At 37.1% G+C, this 27,015-nt stretch overlaps 1 protein-coding gene across 7 annotated transcripts in view; it reads right to left on the bottom strand.

Annotated features, from left to right (window-relative positions):
- LOC138940761 (2-oxoadipate dehydrogenase complex component E1) overlaps positions 1-27,015 on the bottom strand; it is a 216,627-nt gene that overhangs the window by 71,638 nt on the left and 117,974 nt on the right. For 4 of the 7 annotated variants that reach the window (XM_070309952.1, XM_070309951.1, XM_070309949.1 and 1 more), the window contains exons 8-10: positions 6,952-7,159; positions 6,481-6,893; positions 6,258-6,378 (exon numbers count right to left, since the gene is read on the bottom strand). In XM_070309952.1, the coding sequence (XP_070166053.1) occupies positions 6,258-6,378; positions 6,481-6,893; positions 6,952-7,159 (742 nt within the window). Of the gene's footprint in view, positions 1-4,638; positions 5,580-5,674; positions 5,796-6,257; positions 6,379-6,480; positions 6,894-6,951; positions 7,160-27,015 lie in introns of those variants that run through there. The other 3 variants (XR_011448047.1, XM_070309950.1, XM_070309954.1) reach the window with 3 other exon arrangements.

Raw genomic sequence — 27,015 nt, 5'->3', positions numbered from 1 at the left:
GAATCCCAATCGATAATCGTGGGCGTTTGATTCGACTTTGCCCTTCTAATGATTCGATATATTCGTCGCATCGTTGCTCCCATGCAACGTACTCCTCTATCGAATTCACCCTTGCAGATTGCTCGCGTAGATTTCGTTCGGCATTGTTTTCCGCCATATTTCCAAATTTATACAAAAAATTTTGAGAATGATGTGCTTTTTAACAGCTCTTGTCTCGGTTGGCGAAAATACTGACAGGGTGTGCCTCTTTACCATGATTTTATATTCTATCTTGATGTCTCTTTCCATCATGTGTATCTAAATCTTTATTTCGCGATTTGTCACGTACATTTTAGCTAATGTCGATTATTGCATTTTGTCGTCTAGAGATGATGTCAAATCCCAGATGTATCGCAAAAGTTTCAAATTACATGCAGCTGCCCAATGTTAGTGCAATTTAATCGTGAGGATTATCCTTATATTTTAGAATTAAGCAGTGGTATCAACGCAGAGTTTGAAATCTGATATCTATAGGCGATGTCATCGCGAAGCAGCCGCACATCGGCGCTTGCAAATTTTATATTACGTTGCATTTTTGTGCATTCGGCTAAATCTCACACCTGGTGATGATGTCATCGCGAAGCAGCCGTATATCGGCGCTTAAATGGAAAAATTGAAAAAAATATCGCGTCATCAATAATCCCCCACCACATTGCAATTTTGAAACGCTAATACATATTTTAAATATGTTCAATACGTTCAGTATTGCATCAACCACTTGTGTGAAAGGTTCATATAAAAATGTATCCCACTGAAGGAAGCCGCATGAATTATTACGTTCCGATTCAAGATGCTGATGAAACTTCACCGTGTAAGAAGAAATGTAACAAGTAAGTTTTAATTAACTTGAATATTTTTTATACTTTTTAAATATTTTTTATACTTTTTAAATATTTATATAAATAATATTGTTTTTACTCCCTAGCATTTCATCCGAGTCTCGTCGCGCGGTTCGTATACTCGGAAGACGATACGCCCTAACTCCGACGTCGTACAAATATTTGGACATTGGAATAAACGTTGGAGCAGTATCTTGCGTGGAATTGGTTCTCGGCGATAATCGGGGCAATCAAATAATATTGCCCTTTGAAACGTGGAAATCGCTAATGCAGAAACGTGCGGACATTGAACGACTTCTACAATCGGCTGAAATCCCATTGCGGATTCGAGATTTAACATTCGAAGTGGTTAAAATATCTGATTCGAATATTATAAAAATTGGATTATCAAATAATTCTTTATATATGAAGCCGCCAACTCTATTCTATTTATTCGATTTTGAAAAATGTATAGATCATATGTATTACTGGTTATGCGAAAATACGCATATTGTAAATGAAAAATTCAAACAATTTGTAACTGTTTTACAACAGAATAATATTGTTAATGTATGCGATGCTACAAAAACTATACATGAAAGTGATATGTTTAACAGCGAATCGCTCATAGATTGTGAGTTATTGACATGTGCTGTAAATGATATTCTTCACGAGGCTTGTAATAAATAAGTGATTTTACTAATTATCTGTGAATTTAATTATTTATCCCATCCTTTATGTATGAATAAAACTGTGTAATAGATATGCACAGTCTGCAAAACTTAAATCTTTTTCTCGACACACTCTGCTAAAGATGTAGAAAAAATGATGAGGTAGATGAGACGTGATACTCCAGTTAGAAGGAGACAAAAGATATAAAACTACAATATATAATTGAGAGGAGTGTGTAACGTTATAATACGCAACCGTCTTCATCCTTACGACGATCTTAACAATATGTGTTATGGCTGATCAAGAAGTTATTATTATTGAAGATGAGGATGTCATTCTCGAAGATGACAACTTGATGGAAATTGAGATTTTGTCGGACGATTCATCAGACGAAGACCGCATACTTTCTGAGGATTCCGATTACAATAGTGATTGCAGTAGTGTTATTACGGACATAAATCAACGTACTTTAAACCGAGTCGAAATAAATAGTTTAGGTGCGATAAAAATGTGCGGTATATACTTTTATTATAAAAGTGAAGACAACAAAAAATTTTGCACATGCTGTTTTATGCGTATTTCAGATTTATTTTCGAATATTCGTGTTGTGCGAGAGCATGAAAGTGCAATTTATGAACTAATCTTGGGATCGTTTTGCAGAGAGTGTGGAAAACCGCTGTACCAGATAATGCCCTGCAATATGTGCCCAATTTGCACAGTATAAGCTGGACAAAACTTGTGTTGTGAAAAGACTTAAATAAGAAATATGGGGGCCTCCGAACATTTTGCGGAATTAGAACAATTTCTATGGGAGGATTTCATACAGGTGAACTCGGTGTGTGCATGTGAGTTATGGGAAAGAACATGCCTTAAATGTCTCGAGTGGTTGGAAGAACAGTACCAACACGAGATGTTACAACAGGGGCATGGAATTCAATCGCTGGCTAGCCGAATCGCGCGACTTGAAAGTTTAAGACATTCGTTACGCACAAAATACAAACCTTTAGATGTCCGTGTCCCAGCGCTATCGACAAACACTCCTGTCACTTCAATTGTGCAAATGGTGCAAGGTCAAGCAATCGGTTTGAAGAAATCTCGTACAATAGATTTGGATCATTGTCTGCGAGATCATTATATAGTGATGTCCAAGGATTGGGATTTTGATATATAAAAATGTAAGTATCTATTTAAAAAATTATTATATTAATATAAATTTAATTTTTAATATTTAATATTTTTCTGTTTCAGAAGGAGCGCCGCCTATATATATATATTTTTATTATTATTATTTTTATTATTATTATTTTTATTTTTATTATTTTTATTTTTATTTTAACACACACACACACACACACACACACACACACACACATTGTAATATACACACAATTATGAAATAAATTATTATTATTATTATTATTGTAATTAAAGCATCAATTATTTCTACACCTTCTTCTTTCCTTTTCCTACATGCATGCCTCGCGCTATCTCATCGGTATATGCATGCCTCGCGCTATCTCTCTTTATCTCTTTCTCCCGCGAACGTCATCCTCTCCCTCGTGCCTGTGATCGCCTCGCGCCGCCACGCATATGCTCTCTCTCGCACCGCCTCGCGTATGCTCTCTCTCGCATCGCCTCGCGCTATCTCATCGGTACATGCATGCCTCGCGCTATCTCTCTTTATCTCTTTCTCCCGCGAACGTCATCCTTTTCCAACACCATTGCCACACCTACAAGCGACATCGTACCTCCGCGTTCCCTCTTCCCCGCGGCCCCGCGCCTACCGTTCCGCCGCGGTCCCCTCCCCCTCTCCGCGGATCCCGCGCCTACCGTTCCGCCGCGGTCCCCCTCCCCCTCTCCGCGGACCCCGCGCCTACCGTTCCGCCGCGGTCCCCCTCCCCCTCTCCGCGGACCCCGCGCCTACCGTTCCGCCGCGGTCCCCTCCCCCTCTCCGCGGACCCCGCGCCTACCGTTCCGCCGCGGTCCCCTCCCCCTCTCCGCGGACCCCGCGCCTACCGTTCCGCCGCGGTCACCCCCGTGACGTCATTCCCACCCCATGACGTCATTCCCACCCCCCGTGACGTCATACTCACCCCCGTGACGTCACCCCCCCCCCCGACGTCATCCCCCCGTGACGTCAACCCCCTCCCCCGTGACGTCACCCCCTCCCCGTGACGTCATCTCCCTCCCCCGTGACGTCACCCCCCTCCCCCGTGACGTCACCCCCTCCCCACGGTGACGTCACCCCCTCCCCCTCCCCCGTGACGTCACCCCCCTCCCCCGCCGGTTTCCCCTCGCCCCTCACCCCCCCTCAGAGGACCATGGCTTAGAACCGGCCTAGATACACTACTTATTAAATATATTATTACTGAAAGATCCAATCAAATATGAAATGCATATTCTTCCATAAAAAATACGAAAAACTTTTTTATAACTCTTTTGGAGTATGCGTAAAGTAGACAGAAGTGTTAAACACAACATTGGTTGACGAAACTTGACAGAATGATTTATTTTGGCTTTAGAACTGTGTTGAAAAAAGTATTTTCATTGGCACTCGTTTAGAACGATTCCAAATGGACTTGGAATAGCAGTTTCCTTGGAGATTTGAAAACTAATATATTTTTATGAAATATGACAAAAAGAGAACTTTGTAACGATGCACTCCCCCATCGTTACCTGGCAGTTGACCAGCCGGAAGTCTGCTGCTCGGCGAACACCAGCCGAGCAGGAGCAGAGACGTTTAGCGCCATTTTTACTACTTATTACGAGATATCTAAGATTACCGTACAGCCGTTATACGGTTGCCGTTACAACCCGTACCGATACCGAGAACCGTCGATACCAAACCGTATTTTTCCGCAAAATACCGAGCGCTCAATCGTCGAAACGCCGCGTTGTTTTCTTACCGGAGGCTAACGGTGCATTAACTGTTAATTACCACCGCCGAAAATAACGTATCGTTATTCCCACCATAGGCAAACGACGTGGTTCCCGTTATACGCTCAATATAAAAAGGCCATCGAAATACATCTTAAGATCAGACCGGTACTAGCAGTACGCTCGAGATATTTCGACATATCCGATCCTTTACACTTCGCAGAAACGAATGTGGGGTTGACGAGTTCGCAGCCTCCGTCAAGCGTTTTTAGTTTTCGCGCCGCCTACGAATCCTCGCCAACCTTTCGACCGATTCGACGAGACCGGAATGTTCACCGCTTTCTGAGATCTCTGGTCTAACATCCGACCGCTCCAGCCAGACGGACCGTGGATTTGCGAATTCACGGCCTCGTCGAGCTTTCTCGACTCCGACCGGTTATTCTTAAGTCCGCGTGCGGAATAGGAACGGAGAGTTCTCCGTCCGATCGGGATTACCCGATTTCCGACCGCCTCTCCGAACATCTGGGAATACGCGATTAAACGCATCTAACATCGGCGCATCAGTAAAAAACGGCTTTGTCGTCCGCCTGAATTAATCGCCGCGCCGATTACCTGTCGACGTGTATCATATATTATATTTAGCGCCCGTCAAAATAAACATGGCCTTACCGCACACACGCCGACTAGCCGCCGCCTTGTTTCTTGCACGTCTCGCGCGCCGTCACAACATGGCCTCGCCGTACGTCGACGCAACCATCGTACCGTATCACGATACGATTTATATACAACACTTGCGGAATTATCCGCGCCCGCATACATTGATACATAACGTGCCGAATAATTATCGCGCATTAATTATAACTCGCGCCTTGTCATCCGCCGCACGCCCGCTACGCGGGATTTAAGCGACCGTTAACACTTGTACACTGACCATTGCCGAAAGAGGCAAATAAACAGATCACATTACATCACGCATCTATCGTTGTGTCTCAACCCTTTCACGAGCCCTGATTCCGATCGAGCATATCCGAACTCGCGAAAGCGGCCCGTTACAACTTGGATCTTGATTACGAAAGAGTAGGCAGTGTCTTAACATCCAAAGACTTGTTGAAGTTGTTTAAAGCTCAGATGAGATCGCGCCGCTCTGCTCATGTCAAATATGATCTGTTTGTTCTGTTAAACATAGAGAAAGAAGAATTGGAGATAATTAACGAGCACTTCTGTACATGCAAAACAAAAAGGCGAACTATTGGATATGCCCATATCACCTGTTTAGTTCGGCCTTTACTTATACTTGTTATCTTGGTCACATCACTTCCAGCTGTCTCATTTTCTACCCTATTCAAGAAAGCAGCATAACTATCTGATCAAGAGTTCACCGAAGAAGAACTGGCAAAACAATTGGAAAAGTTGATTGTATATAAAGTTGATATCTTCCTCGATGATGCATTTGATCCGAATAATGAGAACGAGTGCCAATGAAAATTCTTTTTTTAACACGATTCTAAAGCCAAAACGAATCATTCTGCCAAAATTTATCAAACGGTGTGTTCAACACTTTTGTCTACTTTAGACATACTCTTAAAAAAAAAAAAAAAAAAAAATTATAATAAATTTAAGAAATAAACATTTTTCTAACCTCCAAAATATTTTTTTATTTTTATGATGTGAGCAATGTGTTCCAAATATGATTCTAATGCATGTATATGTATTTTGGTTGCTTATACTTTTATCAATATTTTTACTAATGGAATTTTTGCATTTTTGCTATTTTTTATGAATTAAATATAAAAATTAAAATTTTGTTATTTATATTTTTTTAAAACAGGATTAGGAAAGTTTATAACATACCAATAATAGTTTTAAAACTCGTCCTAGGTATAAAATCGGAGAATGATGATACCGCTGCTGGATGACGCAATAAAATTTTAGGTGCTACCACGACCAAAGGTTTCCGATAATTTCTTATCATCTATAAATCCATGAAATCTTTAAATTTAAGTGTTTGCAATTTATTACAATACAAATGTTTAGAATTTGTTTTTATAGTTTATAATGCATTTTATTCTCTTACCTGCCTTCTCAATAAATGGAAATATTGCGCTGGTTCAGTGGGATTCGCAATCTGTATATTAATAGCATCGCTGTCGATTTCATTATCTTTACTATCAGTTAATTGTAAAAATCTTTCGAGCCTGCATGAACTATGTTCTGGACCAGCACCATCATATCCATGAGGTAATAGCATTGTTAAGCCACTGCTCAACATCCATTTTGCTTCTCCATTCGTTATATATGTATCAATAATGATCTGTGCTCCATTAAAGAAATCCCCAAATTGAGCTTCCCAAATAGGCAATATAGATGGTGATGATATACTTATACCATATTCGAAACCTAGTACAGCTTCCTCGGACAAAATGCTATTAGCTATTTCTAATTTGCCAGTTTGATCATTAACTATAGAGTTCAACGGGATAAAAATAGCTAGAAAAATTAAAAATATTATAGATATTTGTTAGATTATATAAAATTTTTGGTATACCTTCTGTAGATTGATCAACAAACATCGCGTGTCTTTGTGAAAAAGTTCCTCGACCCACATCTTGTCCGCTTATTCTTACATTATATCCTTGATATAGTAGAGAACCGATGGCTAATGCCTCAGCGGTCGACCAATCCAAAGCTTTCCCATTTTCAATCTTTTTTAGTCGATTTTGAATATGATTTTTCAATAATTGTGGGTGAATATCCTTTAATATTACAAAATAAATAATTATTTTTTATTGATCAGAAAAAAACCTATATATCCTATATAGTTACACTTATATGTACCCAGATAGCAAAATGTCAGCAGCATATTGACAGTATGACGCCAAATCCAACCATGATTGCAGCATGCAGCAGATTCATAGATATATAGACTGGATTGAGCATTGTGAAATAGACAAACGTGCGCTTGCTGTAGAAAAAGAGGTACTATATGGGAGGCCTATGTTTGTCTCTTTTCCTAGCATCACATTGGTGATTTTCTATATGGAAGGAGACAAAATCATCAATGAGATGCTAGGAAAAGAGATAAAATAGGCCTCCCTTATAATACTTCTCTCTCTACAACGAGCACTGCTCGTTTTTCGCAACGCTCAGTCCATTCTATATGTCTATGAGCAGATTCCTATATACTGCATCTGTTTAATTTCTACCAGCATAAGCTGCTAGTATAATTCGTTTACGTACAGAATAATGAAATAATATGTTTACGTATAGAATAATGAAACATATTAATTAGTGTAAAAAACAAATAATTATTAAAAAAACATATGTAAATAATTTTCTTAAAAACACTTATTTTTTTATACCAATTGATTTATCTCATTATTATGTAAACGTATTATGGTAAGATTATCGAGAACTAAATATTTTACGAGATATTTTATTTTTTATAAAATTGTTAGATTAAGATATAAATAACTCGAAAAATACTTAATGAAAAAATACTTTATTATAGTGTTTCGAAAAGGTCTCGACAAGAAGGTTGCTACAAGAATAGTTTCTATCTAAAAAATTCAAGGTGACTTTGTCCTGACTTTGGCGACTCTATCCAAACCCAAACTATTCTATTTACTGATAAGATCAGTAAATAGATTTTTTTAAAGCCCATAACTTTTATCCAAAACATCTTTCTGTAAAATTGATATTTTTCAAAGTTTTTCAGGGTTCCTATACTTTTTCCTCACTCTATATATTGATATAAAAATAAATTGACTTAGAAAAACAGTGAAAGAAATGAAAAACGAGATAGTATGTAAGAAAGAAGTCAAAATGATGATTAAAGAAATATTTCGAAAAGAATTGAAAAATGTTAAAGAGCTCCAGGCAATCTATTTTACCGACCAAACACAATTATTTTAATCATATCATTTTTTAGTAATGGCTATATAGAATTACAAATACTTTTACATGATTAAGGTTGTTATAGTCCAAAAAGGTTATAAACAAATTATTATAATATTGTTACGTGCGCGCGTCGACTTCGATACTCAAACACGCGCGACACGATCGGCACTCACGTACCGCGACGTAAATAAATAACACTCTTTTAAAAGAACGAAAGGAACTTTAATAACAACAAGAACACAGAACACAAAGCACAGAACAATAGTCTCGTGATCCGTCAATCTGTGCGGTGGGAATCACAACCGACGCGCGACTCAAGATGACCGATCACTCTTAAGATGTCCGCCGTTGTTTAACAACAACTCTTAGTATGTTTGGAGATCATCTTTTAGAAATGAGAACAGCAACTTCAAGATTAACTACCACAGACGACTCGCAGAGATGAAGTACACAGGGACGGACATAACACTGCCCCCCCCCCCCTCTTCATCAAGATTGTCGTTTCGACAATCAGTGATCGACGAGTCTATGTTGAACGAGTTGACTATAGTCCTCTTCTTCCAAAACGAAGATTCCAGGGTGCCACGATGACTTCTTGCTCTACCCTAAGCTACAGTTGCAGATTACCGAGCGTCATTATTTGGCGCCAAGCACATGCTTTTCAGGAATACACAGGATACCGTCATCGAACCCTCTTTATTTTCAACTTCAAGGCACGAAATCAGTTTCTTGCTCTACCTTGAGCTGCTGCCACAAGTTACCGAGCACCAATATTTAGGTCCCAGTTGACTCCAATAAATCTTCTCACTGTAAAACTTGTTCCCTGCTCCTCGCCCGACTTGTAGAAATATCTCATGATGCCGTTTCTTAGGAAGGCAGGAAATCTTTGGACAAGAGGGGGATATCTACCATGGACCCGACATCCTCATAAGAGGACTCCCCAAGCCCCTGTTTCAGCATTCGCCCTAAAACCCGACGGGAAAACCGCGGGTGAGGCAGTCTTCGAAAATATGATCATGTTCCAATCCAAACCCCGTATGTTTCACACCGCAATTTTTTAATCGAACTCTGCATGTTTTATACCGCATCTTCTTCATTGAACTTCTTAAGAAATAAAAGAAAAATCAATGGAGTAACAAAAAGGCAGCTTTTTACATCCACATATTTTACGTTTGACAAAAACATTTATAAACAAACATTTGGTACCTTCATGGGTTTCCCGTTATTCCCTATCATAGCGGACATCATTTTACAGGACATTGAAAATAGGGCATTGTCTGAGATTAGTATTGAAAATTTTTTGCGTAACATCGATCGAGATCCAAGATATTCCTCTCGTGTGATGTTCAGCGATGAATCACTATTTACACAGGAAGGAATTTTTAATGCGCATAATATGCACTTTTGGAGCGAGGAAAATCCCAGAGTCACGCGACTTCGAAATTTTCAAACTCGTTGGAAGATTAACGTGTGGGCTGGAATAATGAGCACTGAAATACTTGGTCCAGTTATTCTTCCAGATACTTTAACTCAGTGCTGGGATTTACTTGCACATTTCGGCCTGATTCCGTGGCTCACGCTTATTGCCCCCCACTCACCGCTCGTGCGTTAGCAACGAGTCGCCAGTTACGTGTAACTAAGGACCGCGACGCTTCGTCTCAGGAGCGTTTATATGTAAGAATGCCCAAATATAATAATAAGACAATACTTTTCTAAATACAGCGCGAAAATTCGTAGAATTAAATGTTTTTCTTCAATATTTTATAATTCATTGATATAAAATATTGAAGAAAAACTTTTAATTATAGAAAAGTATTGTCTTATTATTATATTTGGGCATTCTTATATACGGACGCTCCTGAGACAAAGCGTCGCGTTCCTTAGTTACGCATATCTGGCGACTCGTTGCTAACGCACGAGCGGTGAGTGGGGGGCAATAGGCGTGAGCCACGGAATCGGGCCGAAATGTGCAAATAAATCCCAGCACTGCTTTAACTGGAAGAACTTACGTCGACTTTTTAACAGAAAATCTTCCAGATTTTCTAGAAGATGTGCTATTATTTGAAAGAAACGAGATTGTCTTTCAACAAGACGATGCTGAGCCACACAACGCCAGGATCGTTACAAATTATTTAAACGAGCATTTTCTCGGACGATGGATGGGTTGGTACGGCCCGATACGTTGGCCCGCAAGATCTCCGGATCTTAATTCTCTGGATTTCTTCTTATGGGGATATTGTAAGGAAGTAATTTATAAAACGCTTCCCGAAAATACCGAAGAACTTGAAACAAGATTACGCCATGCTATTTGGGATATCGACGAAGAAGTAATGGAGAACGTCCAAAGAAATTTATTAAAACGCATGAGAGCTTGCATTAGGATGGATGGCGGGCATTTCGAGCATCTGCTCTAAAATTTTATTTTCATTGATCCGCTCTTTTCAGAGAGACCAATACATATTAACGTTGGAACATCTGATTTGAGCAGAATAAAAATAAATTTTCCCAAGTATAATTTATTAATTACATTATTCTTGCGATCTTGTGATTGACTGAAACTTTCGCATTGTGAATGCAATAATTTCGAAAACGTAATAACGTATAATACATGCTTTTTAAAATAATAATTATTTATTATAATTAGAAATAGTTATTAATTATGATAAATAATTAATTTTTTTAAGTACGTCATTATACGTTTCATGTTTTCTACCGCATTCGTAATGCGAAGGTTTTAGAAGATCGTTCGTGAATAATTGAGCGATTGAGAGAGTGTATGAGTGTTGTGTAAAAGAGAGAAAGAGAGCGAGAAAAAAATTGTATGCATACGTGAGCGTGTGTGTATAAACGTCTCTCTCTTATTCCCTCCTTCCCTTTCTCTCTCTCTCTCTCTCTCTTTTCTTCTCTCTCTCCTCTCTCTCTCTCTCTCTCTCTATCTATCTGTCTCTTCCTTCCTTTTACGCACACACTCCGCCATACACACATCGCGTATAACAATCAGCTGATTGCAGCGTTCGACGAGTGGCGATCCGGAACAATTTTCGCTAAAGTGACGTTATTTTAAATACGTATTTCTGACGTAATTCTAAGACATTTTCTTCTTTACCAAAATTTTATTTAAGGCATAATTTTATGTTATAAAGTAAAATAGTTAGCGACTCATGCGGTGGTAATCACGCATCGGACGGACAGCTGCGGCGCGTTGCGCCGCTCCTGCCTGCCTGCCTGTCTTCGACGCGTGATTTGCTAACTATTTTTGCTTATAACTCAAAAATCACGCTTCAATTCAAATTTTGGTAAAGAAAAAATCGTCTTAGAATCGTATCAGGAATACGTCATTTTAAAGATGGAAGGTTGTTCTGAAACACTCTGTATATCATGATCAAGGTCATCGGCGAGGGTTAGGTTATATGGGGTTGGGTGATTGTATAAGTTCGTGCCCGATTTAAATATAAACTTCAATAGATTATATTTTAGAGATAACACTTTTATTAATCAATTATATAGTCTCCATTTTTTTCTACAATGGTTTTTCAACGATCTATAAGCTTGTCGATTCCATTTTTGAAGAAAGAACTTGGTTTTTCTTGAAAAAAAGTTTGTAAGATGGTTTTCGACAGCTTCCTCGGAATTGAGATTCTTGCCATTTAAACTATTCTGCAAAGACCGGAACAGATAAAAATCTGAAGGCGCAATATCTGGAGAATATGGCGGGTGCTGCAGAATTTCCCATTGCAACTCCTGCAGTTTTCCTGCAGCTTATTCCTTTCAGTCAGGAGATGCGGCACCCACGTATCAAGCTTGGAAATGTATCCAAGCTTTTTTAAATGACGAAAAGCGGTTGAATTATCGATGTTCAGCCTCTCAGCAATATCCTCAGTTGTAATCCTTGGGTTTCTTTCCACTAAGGCATGCACAATGTCATCATTAATGCCAGAAAGCCGTCCAGAGCGGGGTTGATCCTCCATGTTGAAATCACCATTTCGAAATCTGCCAAACCACTTTTTGACTGTTCGGAGAGCAGGAGCGCGGTCCAAATAAACGCTTTGAAAATTTTTTTGTGCAATCCCAACACTCACGCCTTTCCGAAATTCATATAGCATTACATGCCGCAAATGCACCTTTTCGTTCTCCATTTTTAATGATTTCTCTTATGCACAAATGGACTTATCTGAACAATATCTAACGCTAAATTGACATAAGACAACGTCATCTATTCGGTGTAAGCAACAATTACCACACGAAAACAATAGAACTCCGCCATGAAGTAACTTAATGCCATCTATGAAAATCGGGCACGAACTTATGCAATCATCCAATATCTTCTGGAAGTGAAGCCTCCCCTATGGGAGGACGGAACCCACTGCGTCCGCGCATACACTTTTCCATCCGCACAACAATTTTGGGATGGACCTCGCTTTGCTTTACAAAGTATAATATATGCATGGATACAATGGATTCCGACCCCTCTACGGGGGTGCTCCACTTCCGGAAGATATAACCTAACCCAAACTTGTTCCTGATTTAAAACTAAAATTTGGTTTGGTTTAAGTTATATCTTTCGCAAGTGCAGTCCCCCCGTAGGGAGGAGGGGGGAAACCACCTGTGTCCACGCATATATTTTACAAAGCAAAGCGAGGCCCATCCTACGATTGTTGTGTGAATGAGAAAGTGTATGCATGGATGCCGTGGGTTCCGGCCCCTTCCCTCTACGGGGGGCTCTACTTCCGAAAAATATAACCTAACCCAAATCTATTTCTGATTTAAAATTAAAATTTGATTTGGTTATGGAGTGGACTTCATAGTACATAATTACCTAATTTTCGGTAATTTTGAAGTGTTAGGTTAGGTGATGGAGGTGATGGGGGTGATGGAGGTCGGACTCCCCCGACTGATTATCACTGTTGGGGTCATAACAAAGTTTTACCGAGAGATCCGATCATATTTCTTAAAATTCAGAAAAGGCCTTATTCGAAACAATTACCGATAATATTTTTGATGTCGATTAATTTTTGTCAAGGACTATTTTAGCTGGAAAAAGATATACTTAGCGCTTTTTTTACATCTGTGAAATCTTTTTTAGACGGATTTCATATATTTTGGAAAAGTTTATTTTAAAATATTAATAACATCAATATATTAAAAAATATATATGCATGCGTGCGTGCAACTATCATCATGTCATTTATAATTGCAATAATACTTTTGTTCTCACTTTTCTCTTTGTTTTTTCGTATGTTTTTCATATTTGTAATAAACCGGTTTCGCGAGGCGATCGGGATCCGGGGCTCGTGAAAGGGGTATCGAGAGACGAACGAAAGTAATGTAAAGTAAAATATAATTTATTGCGTGTAAGTATGTGTGTATACAGAGTGAGTGTATGTGTATAACGATGTATGCGTGTGGCGTGTGTAGTTGTGTGTGAGTGAGACGATAGGCGAGCGAGTGCGTGTGCGAATGTATAATATAGGTGTATAAGGTAACAGTGTATCGAAAGTATGTATGTGATGCGAATGGCGATATGTGTGTGACAAAAGTGCTCGTGTATGAGATGCGGAATCGGATAGCGGTGCGGTCGTGTCGGTCGCGGTGCATCCGAATTAAATGCACGTATGCGTGGCGCGGAGCGTGATTTCGGCGGTTCGATATAATATCGATTACGCTCGCGGGTCGTGATTTCGGCAGAGGCCGCTAACTATCGAGCGATAATTTCGATCGGGCCGGTGGGCGGTCCTTAGACGCGCCTGTATCGATTCGGGTGCGTCGATCGGTGTCGCGGCAGGATTAGATCCTCCCCTTGAGCGGGACTTAGCGCGCCGTATTAATGGCGAGTCTGGTTGCGTAAATGGTGGTCGCGGAATTACGGTCGGTACGCGGAACACGTATTAGAGTTTCGTCCGGGATGGTCTTCCCGTGGAATGCAGGAGTGCAACGGTCGACGGGAACACCCGTCAATGGCAGGGAACTCCCTATCACTGGATGATCGCCGTTGCACTTAGGTGAACGGATTTGTTTGAGGTGTCGAGAACTCTCGACGGAGGTTGAGTACGCCCAACCCCGTTTCCTCTCTTTGCGTAAGGTTGGCTGGATGGCTCTCAGAGATGCCGCAAACTATCGGCGGAGGCTAGGTACTCCCAACCCCGTTTTCTCTCTCTTTAAGCGTGTCAGGATCGTTCGGGATTTCCAGGCGTCTTACAGACTCTGGCGGTTGTGGAAGATCTGGTCTCGAGATGTAAAACGTGCCCTATTTATACCGCTTTTTGGCGGATGCGCGTGCGTAATATGCCTTAATGTTTAAGGCATACTGTTTAACGGTGAACCGCCGCGCGCGACTCGGGTGGTTTCGGGAACGGTCAATATGGTTACCCGAGCGCAGCGACGGTTCCGGATAAACACGCGACTAAACGGCGGTTACAAATCGGAACGTTTCTTATTCTCTTAAAAATGAGCGCTCGGCGCCTCCGCATTATTCCCGACTGGTGTTTGTCGGGCGGCGGATTTCCGGCGGATCGACGGCCGGATAACGGTGGAGGGATGCATCGTTACATATTTGTTAGTATTTATACCTTATATTGTAATAATAAATAAATGCAGGATACTTTGTTGCAGAATTGTGAAAGTTACTTTATAAAAGGAATTTGTTACCGTTACCTTTTTTTTTCTAAAAAATAACTCGTTACCGTTACTCATTACCAATTTTAAAAAGTAACTCGTTACCGTTACTATTACTCAAAAAATAACGAGTCCTTACAATTTCTGTTAGTTTTTTTATATATAATACAAACTTTACATAGAATTCTTTTTTTAATACAAGATCAATTTAAACACTAAAAATTTTTAAACATATCGTATAAAGTAGAAAGGAACAAGATACCAAAATAAGCTACTAGTAGTTTTCATGTAATGCTGCATTTCAACACTCTTATCAATATATTCCTTTGTATGAAAATTATACCGAATAAATTCGAAAAAAATCATGATAAAAGTAACTGTTAAATTTGTTACTCGTTACCGAAAAATGTAACAAAGTTACTTTTTCTGCTACAAACAAAATTTGTAATGCCGTTACCGTCACAGTTACCGAAAAAAATAACTGTAACGGTAACGACGTTACAAGTAACGCGTTACTTCTCAACCCTGCTTTGTTGTATTAATAAATGCTAGATAAAAATATTCTTATACAACATGATGAATTTATAAAACGATACAAAATCGATGACCTCAAAAAATTTATTTTAAAGAAAGTCAAATTTTAAATCTAATGATAGTAAAATTTACTAACTTTGAAATTTCACGGGCAAAACTAATTTTCGATTCACGATTCAGCGACTTCTCCCCGATATTTTTCTCGCCTTCGTCTCTCCAGGGTGCACATAATCAGTTTCATAGAAAACTTATTTTTCTATGAAACTGACGCACTACACTCTCAGAAAGGATTTCTGATAACGAGACAAAAATTATTCTTGACATATTTAATCGTATCACAACCTTATGCAGTATAAAAATAAAACAATTTTAAAATTAAATCAATAATTCCTTTTCTTCTCTCTCGAATTAAATAAGATTGTCTTACTATCTTGAGACAAGAGTAACATATACAAATCTAAGCTTATATATTCTTGCATTTAGAATAACTTGATGTTAGCGCCACAATAGTCGGCGCGAAACCGATATGCGGTGGCGTTACTAGGCATTTTATTCTAGATTTAAGAATTTTCCATTTAAGATTAAAATATTCCTTTTTCAATAATAAATATGATTATCGCTATATCGATCCTATTTTATGATAGATTGAAGAGTAATAGCATTAGATCCGGAAATCTTTTCTGTGGGTGTACCATCCGCGTATGACTTTTACTAGCCCGCGATTATTTAAATTTGTGATATCACTTAATTTCTTAAATTGTTAGTTCACGTCGGCTGAAAGATGGCGTTATTAGTAATGATATTTACATATAAGGCGAATGAGAAATATCGGTGGGGTCTGAATAGCTTAGAGATAAGAGTAGTCGTTCGGCAAGCGAAAAACTCGGGTTCGATTCCCGATTCAGCGACTTCGCCCCGATATTTTTCTCACCTTTGTCTCTCCAGAGGAGTAAAGAGGGATTATTATAAATCTCGAATTGAGATTAATTTTAGAAATCTTAGTATAGGATCAAGTAAATTTCGTGCCCTGTGCACATAATCAGTTTCATAGAATTTTTTTATGAAACTGACGCACTATCATCCGCGTATGGCTCTTACTAGCCCGTGATTATTTAAATTTGTGATATCACTTGAGAGCCTTAATTTCTTAAATTGTTAATATTTATTAAATTTACATCTCTCAATCGCACATTATCGTTCTTCTTTTACATTTTCTAATAGTAATAATAATAATAGTAATAATAGTAATAATAAAATATGTAACAGGTCCGCTTTCGCGAGCGCATGGATTAGCTCAATCGAAATCAAGGCTCAAGAAAGGCTTATTTTGTCTCTTTCGACGGTGGTCACAGTACAATGCAAAGCGAGCTTATGACGGCACGGTAAAAGAGCACGAGAGATATTTGGGCGCTATAATTATCGCGTAATAAATTGGTGCGGAAATATCGGGAGCGCATGATAATGAAAGGGCGCTAGTAATACCGGCGTTATTTTCGATGTATCGAAATCGTCGGCGTACGGCGAAACCGTGTTTATTTTGACGGCGCACGAGACGTATAAGAAACAGGGCGCGGTCAGTCTGGCATGTGTACGGCAAGCCCATATTTATTTTGATGGCGCGCGGAATACAATGGAGTGGTATATGACAGGTATTTCGGCGCGGTGATTAGTTTCGCGAGTATTGTAAAAGCATGGCTGATCGTTGCCGCGTGGTTCTTCGTGGTATTCCCAGTTGTACGGGGGAGGCGATCGGAGCTCGAGTACCCTCGATCGGGCGGAGAACTCTCCGTCCCTGCTTCCGTACGCGGAGTCGAGGATAGCTCGGTGGAGTCAAGAAAGCTCGACGGGGCAGCGAACTCGCAAACCTACGGTCCGTCTGGCTGGAGCGGTTGGATATTAGACCGTAATCTAGGAGAGCGGCGAACACTCCGCTCTCGTCGAGTTGGTCGGAATTGTGTGAGGATTTCGGAGACGGCACGGAAACCGAGAATGCGGAGGCTGCGAACACGTCAACCCCACGTTCCGTTATTCCTACGAATTTAGGATCGGATCTGGTATCGTATCTCGGAGTGTACTGCTCAAGCGGATTCAGGTACCGGTCTGGTTCCGAGATGTAATCTGGCGGCCTTTTTATACCGAGCGCATAACGGTAACCGCGTCGCTTATTCTGGTGGGGGTAACGACACGTTGTTTTCGGGATCGGTAATTAACGGTGCGCACCGCTACCCCGCGGCGGGAAAACGACGCGGCGTTTCGGTATCGCAGCGCTCGGTACTTTTCGGAGGCGCTTGGCGGTATTCGGAGTTCGGGCCGTAACGACAGTCGTATAATGGCTGTACGGTATCTCCAATATTGTTCGGTTATTGCGAAAGTATTAAAAAAGGGCGCTAAGCGCCTCTGCCATTGCCCGGCCGATGTTCGCCTGGTAGTAGACTTCTGGTGGGTCAACTGCCAGGTAACAATGGAGGGTGCATTGTTATAAATACATTTATTTTAATTTAATATTAATAACATATATAAATAATATATATTACTTTGATATCATAATAGCACATACCCAGTGATCATCATATTTCGACATATTGCTATGCAAGATTTGTATATGATTTTGCATAGCTGAAATAAGCTCTATTTTTTCGGGACATTGAATTCTCCATGTATCACGAAAACAAAAAGAAGAGCTATTTTTTAGTAACATTTGAAATGCGTCCATACGGATATCTTCCAATCATGCATTTTGCTGTATATTTATGTCGTAATTTGATAATGTTATTATATTTTTCATTGCCATTTTTACTTTTATTATTTTTTATTCTTTTTCACTATAATTTGATTTATTTGATTATTTATATAATTAATTTTTTTAATTTTTTTAAAAATAATAATATGTAAATAAATCACATACTTGATTTTATCTCTATAAATTGCCTGCTGCCAACTTGATTCCTTCTCAAATGAAAAATGAAAAAATTAAAAATATAAATTTTTTTTACAATTTTAAATATATTTTACGAAACATTTCGCATTTTATTTTTATATATAATATATACTTTTCTGTAAAATTTTTTATATGAAGTTAGATGTTTTATATAAGTAAGATATAATACATTTTTATAGAAATAAAATGCATTTTTTTCATAACTCAAAACATTTATATTTTAAAATATATTTTTATATATAAAATAACAACAGAAATATGCTTTAATAATTATTTTTGTGTTTATGTGAATTATAATTGCTCTTTCAAAATATAAAAAATAAATTATTCTCACTAAAAATTAAAAAATTATTACTTTATTATTATTAATAGTAATTTTATCAATAATGTTAGTTTTATTATCATGATGAATAAAATTATATTTAATTAAACAACAATCACGATATGTGATTATTTAGAAACAAAGTACGCGTGTCAAATATGCCCCGATAAATTTGTGTCAAGGCATTCCTCTATTCTCGATTGTATAACAATTACTAAAACTTTCAAAATTATTGTAAATATAATGTCAACAAATTATATATCTCTTGTAACGAGAAAGACGAAAAATATACTCATATTACATTTATTTACATATATTTATTATATATTAACGCTATCGCGTTTCTTAATTTAGTTATACAGGGTGTTTCATAATTCCCCTTCACGAATTATTCTATACAGCACAAAAACAATGCAGTACATTACATAAATTATGAAAAATTATTATTTAATATATTATTAATTTTATTTTAATATTTAGGATATACATACGTGCATAAGTATTTATGTACGTGTATGCGCGAATTGTGTGTGCGTGTATGTGTATGTATGTTGCGTGCATATACATATCAATGAATCTGGAACAATATGGCGTCTTGCGAACAAAGCGATATACGTCTAGCAGTGAACTTAGAAAACGGCCTGTAGCATAGCCTAACAGCGTATCAGTGAACATGGACAAACATGATGTCTCGAAAAGTGACACATTTTTGGTCGAAAAATTCATATGAAATATCGAGATCTGTACAGCAAGTGCATCTACCAGCGTCATTTTCATATTATTATATTCGGAAAAATCCATGTTCTCGATTGATATGTCTCTCGAAAGAATGGTCCGACGTACGAGATATTTCGAATTCATTTTCTAAAATTTTAAAAAATCGTCCTCACTCCGGTAAATGATATACGGTAGCGTCTGTTTACAGTAAACAAAAAGACGACAAAAGATATACTTAGCGAGACGCTACCGCGTCTCTTGATTAATAGAACAATAAATTTAAGTAGTCACAGTTTATGTTTATACCTGAATAAAAAATGATTAAATAATACAAAATACAAAAAATATGATAAATAAAATATAATATAATGTAAAATATAATAATAAAATAAAAATATGTAATAAAAAATATAAAATATAATTTTTTTGCGTTTTAGTAATAAAAAATATAAAATATAATAAATATAAAAATACAAGAAGGCTTAAGAACAAATTGCGAATGTATGTGCATATATTTAAATTAAAAATTTCGAAAGTTCTTAAGAACAGAATAAAAAATAAAATTTCGAGAAATTTTTAATATTAAACATTTCGATCTTCGACTGGACTCTCTTCAGTAAAAACAAATTAGAAGAACAAAAAAGGTTCTTGTTAAGACTATTGTTGAAACATATTTTAACAGCCAGTGTAAATCAAAATAAAAAATAAAAAGCTTTATATTAATCATCGATTGATGTAATAGAAGCAATGGACCTGGACAAGCCCAGATGGAACAAGAAAAAACGAGATATATTTTATAATCTCAGATAAACAAGAGATAGTTCAAGACGTATCTGTATTAAACTGCCCTTAGTAGGAAGTAATCATAGAATGGTCCGAACTAGAGTTGAAATAAATGTAAGAAGAGAAACGGAAAAGATAATAACTAAAAGAAATAGAAAAAAATGGACTCCATCAAAGCATCGAAAGCATACAAAGACTGCATACAAAATAATTTTAAAGATATAGAGCACAACAACCTAACAATCGATGAGCTTAATCAATGGATAGTAGCCGCTATAAAAAATGCCTAAAAATTCTATTGCACCCAACCTCTAAGAAAAAAAGGAAAAGTTATTAAAACACAAAACATCTCATGGTACAAAGAAGAGAATTACGAGAAAAGTATATTAAAAACTCTGCTGAATTCAGGAAATTGGACAAGGATATCTGCAAAGCTATAAGGAAACATGGGAGAAACTATAATATCGAAGAAGTCTCCAAAATCATTGAAAAAAACAGGAGCTTAAAGGTTTTGAGAAGAAAGCTCAGATTTGGCAGCAAAAATATATTTAAACTTGTGAACAATGAAGGACAAATAAAAACTAACCGAGACGAGATTTTACAAATATTAGAAGAATTTTACAGCAATCTATATAAGAGAGAAAATGAAAACAACAAGCCTAGCATATCAAAAGTTATAAATCAAGAATCAAAAGAGATTCCAGAAATATCAATAAACGAGATGAGAAAAGCGATGTCAGAAATGAAAAATAGTAAATCACCCGGAGAAGACGAGATTATAGTATAAGCAATTAGAGCAGGAGGTGACCTGATAGTAAAAGCTATCTGTAAACTTGTCAATGCATGCCTCGAGAGTTAGATCACTCTTTTTGACTGGAATGCTGTCATCATAATCATGCATAAAAAGATGACATTATATCTCTTGGAAATTATCGCCCTATTAGCCTCCTTTCTCTTAGCCTCATTTGTATAAACTTTTCACGAAGATCATTGCAAAACGTTAATTTCAAAACTAGACTTCTATCAATCAAGACCAGACAGACTTTAGAGTTGGGTATGGGACAAATGATCATTTTCAAGTCATCAAAACGTTGATAGAAAAGACAATTGAGTATAACAAGCCCCTTGTCCTTATTGTTGTAGATTTTGAAAAGGCCTGAAAAGAATTTGATACAATAAATCAAGAGAAAAAAGGCTAAAAGCTCTTATAGATTGCAGAATTGACCATCGCTATAATACATTCATATAAAACATCTACAAGAATGCCATAGCATGTGTAAAACTTCACAGATACACTAATAATTTTCCCATAGAACGAGGAGTACGCCAAGGTGACACCATTTCTTCAAAATTTTTTACAATTGCATGAATACCTCTGCAAAAAATTGAATGGGAGAAGATGGGAACAAACATAAATAAAAAAATGCTGAATCATTTATAATTTGTTGATGATATTGTGTTGGTTGGTGACCGTATGTACGAAACCATCAAAATATTAGAGATGCTCTATCACTCATCACGGCAAATAAGACTGAGAATTGACTTCGCAAAAACCCAAATGATGACAAACCTGTCCCGGCTGGAAATATCTGTGTTGATGGAATGAAAATCGAACAAATGGCATCATACAAATATTTAGGCCATGAAATCCGAATCGATAGAGACAACCAAACTTGTGAAATGTCACAATGAGTAGGCTTGGCATGGACAGCTTTTGGAAAACTAAGACATGTTTTTAAAGAAAATATAACAATTATCTGAAATAGAAGATTTATGACCAGTGTGTACTGCCCGTGTTAACCTATGGTACTGAAACGCTAACATTGACAAAAAAATTAGCTAACAAGCTACGTACTACTCAAAGAATCATGGAGTGGTCAATGTTAAGGTTGTCACTCAGAGATCAAATACCAAATGAAGTCATTCGTCCAAGAACAAAGATGATAGACGTCATTGAGAGGATTGCGTTTTTAAAATGGAATTGGATGGAAATGGAAGATGGACAAAGAAAATCTTGGAGTGGAGACTCAGAGCTGACGCCTAAAGAAACCGAAGGTGACCTCCAACAAGATGGATTGATGATATTAAACATATTGAAAGTAACTGGATCCTTTCATTGTGTGGTTACACAAGATCGCGTCAAATGGAAATATTTGCGGGAGGCCTATGTCCAGGAATGGACGAGATTGGCTGTTTGATGATGATTCATGATGATGTGGTAATATTATATGATAATATTATTGTTGCATCTCGTCGTGTGAATGCAATGTTAAGGTGCTTTTTCATTCCGGTATTGACGTTTTATATAAATTTTCTGTCGCCATGAGAGTTAGATATTTATGTGTCACTGCCATATTGCGAGCAGTTTTATCATTAGCTCTTAAAGCGTATTTTATAACGTAAATTGAATTTAATGTCTCAATGGACATATTATGTCTTTTTCTTGTTTTTGCTTCTGGAATAATAGAAAAAACGCATTCAGCTTCAGTGTTTGAGTGAGGAAGAGCTCTTATAATGCTTAAAAGCGATCGTAAATTTGGAAAACGAATATTTTCTTCGTCCGTAAAATACAAACCTATTTATCTCCACATATCATCGAAGATAATTTAGATCAGTTGATTTTTGTAGGTAGATTGAATTCATATAAAGATTTCCATTCATTTCGCACTTTATCTTCATCGACTAATTTTCCTAATCTGCAATTAACCAGCAATACTTTAAGAACCATTGACTCTCGATCACATTCAAACAATGCAGAACAGCATTTGATGTGTGATTTGAATATTTGATGCGTTTGTGCTGCCATTTTAGGAAGTTATTCACATCTTAATACTCTACACGTAGTGTAAGTTTTAAATTATTTGGTTCAATAGATAATGAGATACAGTCACGCAAAGTTGTGTTACAAAATTTTCGTTTAAAAATCGGTGTAATGGAAGGAATGCTCGACAACACGATAATATTAAATTATGTGTTAAATTAAAGAAGTCTCCAACAGCAACATTATAAATGATTCAACATTTATCATATATTATGTCAGATGCCTCATCTTCGTAAATTGAGAATTTGTTTTCTCTCAATACTTCGCTAATTCTACGTGTTTCTTGACGGCGTACAACATTATTAACAATGTGTGTTAATTTTGTTCTTCCCAAAGATATTGCCTTTAGAATATCAGGTTCTTTGGCAATATCCTTCATGAGAAAAAGTAATTAGGATGAAATTGAGAATGACAAATTCTTTTCAACGAAAAAGGTCGTTAATCTTATTTCTATCTTAACTCATTCGTTAAAATCAAAATCCTCTTCTGGAATTCATGTTGAATTTTTGATTGTTTTGGATTGATTTCTTCGACAAAGGAACTTTCCAATTCCGAATAGTTAGTTCAAGAATATGGATTTAATTTTTTCATATTTATCAGAAGATATGTGCTCTTCGAATGTTTTTTTTATTTCTGGAAGACCACAAACTAATGTCGTTTGACAGGCTAGACAGAAAAATTTGTGAGGATTATCAGGAATTTTCTTTACTTAGATTCTCCAGGAAGGATTATCATCAAATCATTGATGTTGGAATCGTTTCTGTTTATCTTGAGTCTTTTAGCAGCGGATTCACGATCGCTCATTTTTAAATTAATAGATATTCGTATAACGAAAATTTTATATTTATTATTCATAATTTAAAAATATATAATAAATAAATAAAATAAAATAAAGTAAATAAATAAAATAAAGTAAATAAATAAAGAAAAATAAAATATATAAATAAAATAGATAAATGAAATAAAATAAATAAACAAAATAAAATAACAATTTAAGAAATTAAGACTCTTGAGTGATATCACAAATTTAAATAATCGCGGGCTAGTAAGAGCCACACGCAAATGGTAGTGCGTTAGTTTCATAGAAAAATAAGTTTTCTATGAAACCGATTATGTGCATAGAGCACGAAATTTACTTGGTCTTACACCAAGATTTTTAAAATTAATCTCAATTCGAGATTTATAATAACCCCTCTTTACCCTGGAGAGATGAAGGCGAGAAAAATATCGGGGCGACGTCGCTGAATCGGGAATCGAACCTGAGTCTTTCGCTTACCGGGCAACTGCTCTTACCTCTAAACTCTAAGCTATTCAGACCCCACACCACCGATACTTCTCATTCGCCTTATATGTAAATATCTATTACTAATAACGCCATCTTTCAGCCGATGTGAACTCTAACAATTTAAGAAATTAAGGCTCTTAAATGATATCACAAATTTAAATAATCGCAGGCTAGTAAGAGCCATACGTGGATGGTAATGCGTCAGTTTCATAGAAAACTAAGTTTACTCCATCACATCTGTTTAACGCCGAATCTGGCTTTCTTTGAAGATTTTGATTTTTATAGTTTCTGGAGTGGGAAGGTCATCACGTGACTCGATTGCGACTCTGAAATTATTATAACTAGCCGGTAGACTGTACAACAACATAATTGATAATAAATCTCCATTTACTTCCACGCCCAGCGTTGTAAGCTTATCCACTGCGTCGAAGAATCGCGTCATGTGCTCCCTCACGTTGCTTTCCTTTTGCAAATGTTGTAGTGCCAATTGTTTTAGGGGCATTGCCTTCCTCGTAGCTCCCTCAAATGCGTATATGGACTTGAGTTTGAGCCATATTTTTCGAGAGGTTTTGCACGTACCTATTGGAGTTCAGAAAAATGAATAGACAAAATTAGATCAGATTTTACTTTCTTATCGTTCTTCTTGCATGCGTTCTGGGCAGTTACTTAAGCGCCGATCGTAGTGGGATCACAGGAGCTGATAGTATAAGAACTGATTTCACTGAAATACTACTATAGAACATTTTTGATGAGCAATGCTTCGACTTGCATTTTCCACGTGTCGTAGTTTTTCTTCGCCAAAACTTCAATTCGCACTGATTCTACATTCGTAGTCATTGTTGCTATCTCAAAAATTTGCAACTAACGATTCAAGAGGTTTTTAGTCTCCAGCTTCTTATTTCAGGAACGAAATAACTTCGTGAGCTTAATCTCTCAACGCTCACCGAGTTTTATCGACGTTATTAATGAGCATAAACTGGGCCCATAACCTGTTGGAAATAATGTAAACGGCGAAGAATATGTTTATTATACTCTTTTATTCACTTATCTCTATTACACACAAGGAGATGTGAAACATTTAGGCGGATTAGGAATTTACTCGTGAGATTTGCACGTAGTAGTAGAACGTAGTCTCTTGATGTGAGTTATCTGGAAGTGTGTAAGGGGAAATGCGATCTATAAAAGAAAAGATTAGGTCCCGGTTGATAATGGGAATCGTGTTAGACTGTCGGTAAAGTTGAGCGCTTATAATCAAAAATTTATGAACATCTCTAACAATTTCAAAAGACTGTCTTATATAACGACAATACATGTGTACATAAAGAAAATATAGGTAAAGTGCCAGCTAAGGTTTTTATATAAAAATTATCCACGAAACCGATGGTGGGCAAATACTTTTGAGCGGTAGTGTGCATATATATATATATACGTCCCGTAAAAATACTTCACAAAGGTAAAAAAAATACGCCAAATACATATCTAAAAAATAACTTATAAAAAAATGTTTTCCTGGAAAAATAAACAAACGATTTTTTAATGTATAAATCAATAATAGTACAACTGAAAAATATGTCTCTGAAGTTACAAATCAAAATTCGAAGTATTAACGAGATTACCGATTTTACAGCTATGCGTCACGCAGGTGTATCGAAGAGCGCGCGGCACGTCCCTTCGCTTAATCCGTTGTATGAATAGGCTCCGAACATGAGCCGGTATTTATGAGTCAACATATTTGCGTGTCTGCGTTTGTGTAGGTTTGTGTAAGTATATTTTCAAGTAGTGAAAAGTGAGTGTATTGGTTATGTGGAAAAGAAAATAGGTACTCAGCTCCAAAACACTTAAATTTCGGCATAAAGATGATTAAAATCGCCGCTTTTATAGTTGCTCGTGTTTTCAATGGCTATTATGCCATATTAAAAATTATGGAAACGCTAAAAATCACTATTAGACAGCAATATAAATTTTTCGTTGATACCCGCTGACCGCGATGCGGAGTGATTGAAGAGGCAGGAGCGCCGCAGCCTAAGCAGCGCGAAGAAGGCTCGAATGGCTCGAAGAGAGCAACAAATAAATGCAAAATTTTTATGGGGAAGCAGAAGATTTGTTGTATGGGCTTGGAATAGCAGACTAGCGCAAAACAGCTGTAAGTTTCCAAAAATTGTTATTTTTCAATATCCAAAACTTTAAACGCATTTTTCTCGAAATGACTTTTTTCAAATTGGCGTGCAGCATATCTTAAAAATTATTCGATCAATCGACTTGTCCTTGTGCAAGCATGTAGATAAATACATTCCCCTCTGGATGACACAGTACTTTTAGTGATATTGTTAAATTCAATTATATTTTGCATAATTAAAACAAAAATTTTTCGTCAAAATCTCAACTTTTTTTCAAAGTCCTGTGATTCTCTTAATTTTGCACTTTTTTGTATAATGTGATTCATCCATAGTGTAATCTTATTAAAAAAGATAAAATCTTTCCAAATTTTGTTTCAAGCCAGTACAACAGGTGCTATCTTGCACGCCGATAGACGACTCCGACGCCGAGGCCGCGGCAAAATATTTTTATAATTTCTAACATTACCATTATTTTACGACAAGAAAATAATTGTCTACTTTTTTAAATGTTAATTAAAATACTAGCATTTGCCTAGTCAAAAGCTATTTTCCTAACATAACTAGTTGCCTACATATACGTTAG

This window comes from Polyergus mexicanus, unplaced genomic scaffold, assembly GCF_030449975.1.
Source record: "Polyergus mexicanus isolate NDT 795.1 unplaced genomic scaffold, iyPolMexi1.0 SCAF_17, whole genome shotgun sequence".
Classification (NCBI taxonomy): Eukaryota; Metazoa; Arthropoda; class Insecta; order Hymenoptera; family Formicidae; genus Polyergus; species Polyergus mexicanus.
The sequence above is the reverse complement of the archived record's forward strand: the minus strand, read 5'-3'. Positions and strand labels throughout refer to the sequence as shown.